General features: G+C 49.9%; 1 protein-coding gene across 1 annotated transcript; it reads right to left on the bottom strand.

Moving 5' to 3' along the window:
- Positions 1-255: 255 nt before the first annotated feature.
- On the bottom strand, positions 256-7422 carry MRGPRF (MAS related GPR family member F). Its single transcript, XM_043973478.1, has 2 exons — positions 7360-7422; positions 256-1233 (listed from the first exon to the last, which is right to left on the bottom strand). Exons 1-2 carry the CDS (start codon positions 7405-7407, stop codon positions 256-258), a joined length of 1026 nt encoding a protein of 341 aa, XP_043829413.1. The 5' UTR covers positions 7408-7422.
- Between the last annotated feature and the right edge of the window lie 2092 nt (positions 7423-9514).

The following is a 9514-nucleotide window of genomic DNA, read 5'->3' as shown; positions in this document are numbered from 1 at the left end:
ATGAGTGGTTGAAGGAATGAATGCATGAATGAATGGATGCATGAATGGATGCATGAATGAATGAATGCATGAATGAATGCATGAATGCATGTATGCATGCAGAGCCCAGAGCCTCCAACCAGAGGGCAGCTTCCTGCCGCAGGGAGGAGACAGTGGGTGCAAACACAGTATGGCGATGGTATTGGGAGCAGAGATGCAGCACAGGCCAGGCCCAGGAATAGTCCTCCTGCCTGGGGGCTGCCCCGCGCCCACCTCTCAGGAAGCGGTTCCAGTGGGCTGCATCTCCATGGTGACGGTATTCGGGGTGTCCCTGCTCTCCTTCAGCTCCGCGCCGTCGCGGAGCGCTCTCTGGAAAACCACGCGGAGAGGCTCCCAGAATCTCTGCTTCTCGTCCTTCCCCACCAGGAAGTAGACGACAGGTTTGGCGCTGCAGTTCACACAGATGAACGTGTCTGTGACGTACTCGGGAAAGGGCGCCGGGATGTCGAAGATCCAGAAGAGGAACCAGTCGATGCCCAGGTAGATGGAGGAGACCAGGAAGACGGACACGAGCGCTAGGATGACGCTGTTGAGCTTGGACGGCTGATGGCGGCGGCCTGCCCTGCACTCCACCTTCACCAGGAAGACCAGGCAGGCCAGGACCATCAGCGGGGCAAGCACGAGGAAGAGCAGGAGGCCCAGGAAGACGTCCATGTAGGTGCAGTCTCCCCACGGGGGCCTGGGCGTGACGTAGACGCAGAAGTAGGTGTGGATGGTGGTGATCAAGAAGGCCAGAGCCCAGAGCAGGGCGCACACCAGGGCGGACAGGTGCTTGGGCCGCCGGTAGCAGTACCAGGTGGGGAAGAGGACGGAGAGGCAGCGCTCGGTGCTCACGGCCGGCAGGAGGCTCACACTGGTGAGGAAGGCGGCCAGGCCCAGGATCCTGGACACGAAGCGGATGTAGGTGGCAAAGGCCCCGGGAAAGGCACCGGCCTGCAGGATGGAGAGCACAGCCTTGCAGAAGAGGTAGCCAACGTCGGCCACAGCCAGGTGCAGGAAGTAAATGGAGAAGGGGTTCCTCTTAATGGAGAAGCCAAAAAACCAGAGAACGACACTGTTACCCAGCAGCCCGCACAGGCAGATGAACAGAAAAATGTAACTCATGATAGCCGGCGGCGGGTGCGGCGCGATCTGCATCATGGTCAAGAAGCCGCGGTTGTAGAGTTCTGGGGCTTCACTTGCCCCCGGGCACACCTGTGGGCAGAGGAGGAGATGGGCGTTAACCTAGCGCAGCTGCTGGCTTAGGTCCCAAGGCCCTCGGGTGAGCAAAGGCGACGTCTAAAGGGGAGGAAGGAACCTCCCATCCCAGAACACATTCCTGGCCAGTGTTTCCCACAAGCGGTCAGGGAGCCCAGTTCTCATCGCGTAGGACTTTTCTTTATGCCAAACCTAAATTGGCATCATTGTCCCGAGCTACCTACACGGCAGAGGCTCAGAGAACACTAGCTCCACTTTGTTTGGACTGAAAGCCTCTGTGAAGAAGAGACTTAAGTTAGGGGACAGCAGCAGGTGGGACTGCGGGAGGGCAGGAGGGCTCTCTGAGGAGGTAAACTGAGGCACGGCAGACACGTGAGCTAGGGTAAGAATGATAGGGGAGTACTGGACTGTGAGGGGGGTCTCTTTTATTGGCAGAGGGTCAGGAAGAGTTGGATTCAAAACCCACCTCCAGCAATCGCTAGCGGTGGGATCACGAGGAAGTCACTTAATTTCTTCCTCAGGGGCCAAATGGAGATAATAAGAGCATCCATCTCACAGGATTGTTGTGAGACCCAAATGAGGTGCAGTGTATCAAGGAAGCCACAATCTTTAAAGCTCAAGAGAATGTCAGTGATGATGCTGGTGGAAGCTGCATAGACTCAGCCCCTTTGTTTAGAGGGAAGAGGAGGAGGAGGAGAAATATGTTGACAAAAAGAGCTAGATATTGATGCGTTCAGGGGTATAGCTCCAGACATGGAAAGAATTTTGTCACCCTTGTGTTTATCCTTACTGACCTGAGGACCCTGGAATCCAGCTCCATTGAATCTTGGATTCCCCATAATATCCTGGGACCAGTTTGGATTAGTCTACAGCCCAGGAGATGCCTGTTTTCCTGGGCTGTGATTACATGCTGGTCCTGGAGTCAGGAAGACCTGAATTCAAAACCTGCCTGAGATACTTACTAGCTGTGTGACCCTAAGCAAGTCACTTAACTTTTCTGTGCCTCAGTTTCCTCATCCATAAAAGAAGGGGTCTGGACTGGTTCATCTCTAAGATCCCATCCTGCTCTAAATCTCTAATTCTATGTGAAGTTTTACTTCTCAGGCCAAGAACAATACCAAGACCTGGCGTTGTAGCATAGTTGTGCCTACAAGAGCATGCCTGGGCGTGATTGGCAAGTGAAGTGTGCACGTCCGATTTCACACGTGAGCACAGCTTTGCCTAGAACAGTGTGTGATCCAGACCTTTGGTGTTCCCCTTCCCTCAGGGGCTGCAAGCTTTCCTACAGGGATGCCTGTGAGAGTGAACATGTCCCTTGTGGTTTGTATGCAATTAATGATGTTCTGAGGAAATGGCAAACCACTCCAGTGTATTTGCCACAAAAGCAAATAAACCAAACCAAACCAAAAACCCAACCCCCAAACCCCAAACCAACAAATGGGGCAATGAAGAGTTGGACACAACTGAAAATGACTGAATAAAAATCATGTCCACAGTTAGCTTCTGTGTCTCTTTGAGATTCCAACCTGGGCTCTCCTACCCTCGACATCAGTCTCTGTGACTAATTCCTGACTGTCTACCCCTCTTTCTATTTCTCTGTGAATTGACTTGAAGTCTTGGCATTTGATCTCAATGAGACAAACCCACTCCTAAAATGGCCATGTCTTGTCTTCTGAACCCACCAAGGACCAGACTAGGGAAGGAGTATCATAGAGGCAGACATAGTCAGGTCAGCTCTCTGTGTGTCCACCCTCCCCTCCTGCCTGCCTCCTCCCCCTGGGAGAGAGATGCCACGTCCTTCCTTGATTGGACTGTCCAACAGCACTTATCATCGGGCTCCTTATCTCTCTGCTGAACCCCAATTCTTTGTGCCCCCAAATCTCAGTGGGTTTGATTCCCCTTCTCGGTGTGAGAGCCACTGGTAACTTTTACTTGTGGCAGAGCCTCCCAAGTTTGCATGGGTTTGCTCAGCCCCAGTCACGACATAGTGCTGTCATTTTGGTCCTCTTGGAGAAGGAAGGACAACAACCATCCCAACATACTGTCTAAAACACTGTTGGAAAGATGCCTGGACTTGCTGCCCAAAGACCTGGATCGGAGTTCTGACATTGCCTCGGACAAGTCACTTGGCATCTGTGACCCTCCGGTTCAGCATCTGTAGAGTGGGGGTTATAATGCTTGTGAGGATAAAAGGAGACCATGTCTATAACATGCTATGTAAAGCTTAGAATACTGGCTATCCTAGGAGAGGCCTACAGTTCAAACTCTGGCTCTTCCACTGTGTGACTCTAGGCACATCAACTTTCCCTCTCTGAGCCTCAGTTTCTTCATCTATAAAATGGGCACAAGAGGACTTATATTACCCACCTCAAAGAAGTGTTGTAAGGATCAGACAAATACAAATTCCTCAGTTTATCATTTAAGGCCCTCTACAATCTCCTCCCAGGGAGCTTGGTAATTAAGTGGAAACAGTGCTGGGTCTGGAATCAGGAAGACATGAATTCAAATCCAGCCTCAGACACTTACTAGCTGTGTGACCCTGGGTAAGTCACTTCACCCAGTTTGCCTCAGTTTCATCATCTGTCAAATAAGCTGGAGACAGAAATAGTAAAGCACTCCTATATCTTGCCAAGAAAACCCCAAATGGGGTCATGAAGAGTCAGACGTGACTGAAGTGAGGAAACTGAGGCAAACAAGCTGCATTTGTAGATGGTAGGCTGACCCCATCTATCACAGACCCAACACCACAATCTCCTCCTGCCTGCGTTCCCACCATTATTTCTTTTTTTTTTTTTTTTTAGTGAGGCAATTGGGGTTAAGTGACTTGCCCAAGGTCACACAGCTAGTAAGTGTTAAGTGTCTGAGGTCGGATTTGAACTCAGGTATTCCTGACTCCAGGGCCAGTGCTCTATCCACTGCGCCACCTAGCCGCCCCCCCCCACCATTATTTCTTACTACTCTGCACTATACCCTTAGAGTATTGCAACCAAACTGTCACTGCCTGTTCTCTCCACTTAATACCCCATGGCATTCCTTTGTGCTTCCATGCATGAATGCCCTCCTTCCTTACCCCTGCTCCTTAGGACCCATCAAGGCTCAGCCCAGCTTCTCTGGAAGCCTTGCTCCCCCCTCCCCACCCTTGTCAGTACTGACCCCATCTCCTTCAAATTGACATGTCTTTACCAGTCTAGGTGTTGTATCTCTCCCTTCTCCTCAGGAAGCCACTTGAGGCCAGAGAGTGTCTTCATTTTGTATCTTTTAATCTCTGGTACCTAGAACAGTGCCTGGGACTTTAAAATGCTGAGGGTCAGGTTTGGTACCACATTGATGTAGCTGGGAGGGAATTCCCAGTGAGGCCTCCCTCTAGAGATACAAGTCTTTCCTCCTTTGTAACTGAGGGCATTGGAGGTTGGGTGGGCCCCTGAGGGTTAAGTGATTGGCTTAGAGTGTGAAAGTCAGGACTATAGACTGGATAGGAATACTTCAATGGGAATTCCTTCCTTGGGAACAGAGAGAGACAGACAGACAGACAGACAGACACAGAGAGACACACAGAAACATACAGAGACACAGAGAGAGACAGAGACACAGAGAGAGACATATACAGAGACTGAGAGACACAAAGAGACAGAGAAAGAAAAAGAGACACATGTAGAAAGACAAAGAAAAAGAGAGAGAGAGTCAGTCAGTCCCTGGGAGGGACTTTCACATTGACCTACATACTGGTTTTTAAAATTCTTTCAAATTTTTATCTTTTTGGGGTCTGTGATAGATGGGGTCAGCCGACCATCTACAAATGCAGCTTATTTGCCTCAGTTTTCTCATCTGTATGAGCTAGAGAAGGAAATGAGAAACCACTTCATTATCTTTGCCAAGAAAACCCCAAATGTGGTCACAGAGAGTCAGACAGGACTGAAAACAACTGAATAACCACAAAAAACATGTACACACATCTAAATACATTGTCCTTTATTCTCAAAGAGGAACAATGACGTGATGCTTCGATTTGCATGTGAATTGGCAAGGCAAAATTCAGGTTAACTGGTTATGGCCAGGGACGCAGTGGATAAACCTGGCCTTTCTAAATTAAGGTCTTTGGGGCAGCTTGGTGGTGCAGTGGATAAAGCACCAGCCCTGGATTCAGGAGGACCTGAGTTTAAATCCGGCCTCAGACACTTGACACTTACATCCTGTGTGACCCTGGGCAAGTCACTTAACCCTCATTTCCCGGACAAAAAAAGGAAAAAAATTAAGGTCTTTTCCAGCAACAACAACAATTTAAATATATACTATATATGTGTATATTGTGTGTATGTAGAGATATATATGTGTTTATGTATGCGTGTATACTCCTAAGCATATAGGAGTATACACACATATATGTATTCCTCTATAACACATACACACATGTGCATATATATGTATATCTGTATGTATATATATATATATATATCATAAAGGTGAGAAAATCAGAGAAATATGGGAAGACTTGAATGAATTGATAATGTGAAGAAAGAATGGCTTACATAGTGATTTAGCCAGTCATGTAAATGAGAGCCATACTAAAAGGCAGTCTGACTTTGGAAGTGTAATGAGGAGAGCACCTCCCGCCCACCTTCTTTGGGTAGAGAGCTGGTGACTGCCAGCGTCCTTTCTTGTTCAGTCATTGTTGGTCATGGCCCATTTGGGCTGGTTTGCCATTTCCTTCTCCAGCTCCTTTTATAAATGAGGAAGTCTTCCCTAACCCCTCTTAATTCCATGCCTTCCCTCCGTTAATTATTTCCTTTTAATCCTGCCTATGGCTTGTTTGTAGCCATTTATTTCCACATTTTCTCCTTCTTTAGATTGTAAGCTCTTTGAAAATGGGGACTTTTGCCACTTGTTGCTTCCTCTGTGCTTAGCACAGGGCCTGGCACATGCCTTATTGAATTGAAATTCAACAATACACCTCAAAATAAAACCTGGGGGTTGGACTAGATGTTTGCTTATGTCCTTTCAAAGCTGTTTCTGAGCTTATCGTTTTAGGATCTAAATCCAAGGGTTGGGAAGGCTGAAAAGAATGAATTTGGTGACTTTAGGATGCTGGACTTGGAGGGATGGGTGCAAATCCCAACTCTGCCTCTTAGCCTGTGCAGCCTTAAGCAACCTCCCCAGCGCTGGGATTCAGTTTGCTCATCTGTAAAATGGGCTAACTGGCCTCTAAAGTTTGCTTGCAGCTCTAAGTGCCCAGATCCACAAGAATATGATAATGAGGGGAAGTGGTCTTCTGATCTTCCTGGTTACCATGAGCTGTCATGGCCCAAATGAAGGGAGAAAGAAGTACTCATCCATCGACAGGATGCATAAGACTGAGGCTGACCGAATCCTTGGTGCTGACATAGTTGGAATAGAGAATGTAGCATGAGGAGAGATGCCGGGTGGGATGAGGGGTAGCAGAGAGGTTGTAGAAACCTTGGTCCCAGTGACCTCCAGCTGAGCTGGGCATGTGCCATCTGTGAGTGCCTTAAGTGTTGGGGCTAAAATAATATGCCCTAAATACACCTTCATCGACTATTGGAATGAGAAGGGACCTTGGATCCTAGGGAATAAGTTCTGAGAAAGGTGCTGTGAAAGGATCCTAGATCTAGAATAGATCTAAGGTGATCCAGTAAAGCCCTTCATTTTATAGGAGAGGAAATGGAGACCCAGGGAGGTATAGTGACTTGGCCAAGTTCTCAGAGGTCGTAAGCATTGGGAGTGAGATTCGAACCCAGATTTCTGGCCTCTCTGGAGACTCATTTTGTAGAGGAGAAACTGAGGTCCAGGGAAGTGCAATGACTTGGCCTGTGCTGCCCAGGTGGTAGGTGTTAGGATCAGGATCTGGATCTACTTCCTCTCACTTCAGGGCTGGGGGTCTCTCCATTGCACAATACTGCCCCCTTCCCACATTCCCATAGCAGGTCCATGCCAGTGCCAGAGAGCTGACAGCTCGTGGCACCCATGAGGACAAAGCTGAGAACAGAGGCAGGGAGGGATCCCTTTCATGCCTCACCTGCCGATCTGGGAAGGGACGGAGACCTGGGGCTGTTCAGGACAGGTGCCCCACCTGGCAGAGTTGGCAGATGCCACCTTCCCATCACTTGCCTTGTTCCTGTTCTGGGCGTGGATCTCCCACGAACAATTCCAGGCCATCTCTAGGGAGCGGGTCGGCCGGTGGCGGGCAGACTCTTCACAACCTCCACAGGTACCTCTCCCACACTGGTAACCTGTCAATCACAGAAACAGCCTTGCCATCAGGGGCAAAAGAACTGTCCTCCAACCCATTTCCATTGGCCCAACACAACCCAGCCCACCCAACAAGACGCAGGAGATAGAAAAGAAAAACAAAACAGAACAAAGGCCTCCTCCGGGTCCTCTAGGAATTTCCATTGTCTTGTTGAGGAGAGGAGAGCAAGGACAAGGTCACACATGATATTGGGGGAAAGAGAGAACACTGACAGCCAGGGGCATCAGGAAAGGCTTCCTGGAGGAGAGGGCACATCGCCCATGGATGGAACTAGGAAGGAGCAACCCCACTCTTTCCTGCCTCCTAAATTTCCCTTCCTTCCTGGACTTTCTCTACTGCGTCTCTGGGCTCAGCTGCTCGCACTCATGTCTCTTGCCCCTGTCTAATCCGGGGCCACCTCATGTCATAGGACCCTTCCCAATGCCTCTCCTGTGCGCCCCCCTCTCTCCACACAGAGCTACCCCCGGTGCAGGCTCTCCTCACCTCCTTCCTGAAGCCTGGGAGCCAAGTCTCTTCCCCCCGACCGTCCTGCATCGAGCTGTCAGACTGACCTTCCTAGAGCTCAGGTGTGAGCACACCAACTACAGCAGTAGCTCTTTCCTTCCAGGATCCAATATGAGCCTCCAGTGGGTATTTCAGGCCCTTCAGAGCCCCATCCTTCCAACCTCTCCAGTCTCCTTCCCGTGTGTTCTAATCCAATGACACCAGCTTGCTTGATCTTCCTCTAATGAAACGTTCTATCCCCAAACTCCATGTCTTTGTACTGGCTGTCCCTCATTCCAGGAGTGCCCTCCCCTCTCCCTCCAGGCTTCTTTTAAGACTCAGCTCCAGGGGGCAGCTGGATGTCATAGGCGATAAAGCACTGGCCCTGGATTCAGGAGGACCTGAGTTCAAATCCAACCTCAGACACCTGACACTTACTAGCTGTGTGACCCTGGGCAAGTCACTTCACCCTCATTGCCCCACAAAAAACAAACAAAGACTCAGCTCAAATCCCACCTTCTTCAAGAGGCCTTGGGAAGTCTCCTTCCCTGCCTGGTGCCCTCTTTCCGAGGTTATTTTCCACTTCTTCTATAGCTCATTTATATATAGTTGTTGGCATGTTGTCTCCCTACGTAGACTGGGAGCTTCCTGAGGGCAGGAACTGTCTTTTGGCCTTTCTTTGTATCCTCAGTGCTTAGCACAGTGCCTGGTAAACAGTAGGTACCTAATAAATGCTTGTTGCCTGACTGACTCATTGTGCCCATAGAAATGTGGAATTGTGGAGTGTTAGAGCTGGAAAGCACCTCCAAGCTCAACCTCTCATTTGTCAGAGGAAGTAGCTAAAGCCCAGAGAAGGGAAGAGACTTGCCCAAGGTCACACAGCTTTAATTCAGGATCTGGCACCGGGTCCAGGATTCTCTCCCCTCTTCCAGATGTTGCCGCTCAGCCTCAGCCTGTTGAGAGCAGCAGCTGGGGCCCACCCTGGGTGCACGTTTCTCCTCTCCAGGAGTCTCCTCCTGCCTCCAGCTCATGCTGTTTCCATGAGAGATGCCACATCACATCTTCCATGACCTCAGCCCCACACTCCCTTCTAAAGCTTTCTCTCCAGCTTTCGCCCATTTCCCGTTCCTCCTGTTTTCTCTTATCTGCTCAGCCTTCTTGCCTCCACACTCAGCAGCCCCAGATCTCTGAGCCACGGGGAGTGGGAGGGAGTGGAGCGGGGCTGGGGAGGCAGGGAATGGCCACCCATCTTTGTTCATCTCCCATTGCCTTCTTTCTTTCCTTCCTCCCTTTCTGTCTTCTCTTATCTGCCCTCCCCTCTGCTCTTACTCTCCTTGCCTGCTGGTGTTAGGGATAGAGCTGTGAGTTTGGGTTCAGGTCTGAGTTCATGTCCCAGCTCACTGGCTATCTGACCTTGGGCAAATCTTTTGGCTGAATGTCCTCTCTCAGGCTCCTTTCAGGGCTAACTTCTGATCCCCTACCTGCATTTTGCTGCTCCCCTTTCCCCTTGGTGGCTTATCCCCTTCCCTG

Source organism: Dromiciops gliroides, chromosome 6 (assembly GCF_019393635.1).
Source record: "Dromiciops gliroides isolate mDroGli1 chromosome 6, mDroGli1.pri, whole genome shotgun sequence".
NCBI lineage: Eukaryota > Metazoa > Chordata > Mammalia > Microbiotheria > Microbiotheriidae > Dromiciops > Dromiciops gliroides.
The sequence above is the reverse complement of the archived record's forward strand: the minus strand, read 5'-3'. Positions and strand labels throughout refer to the sequence as shown.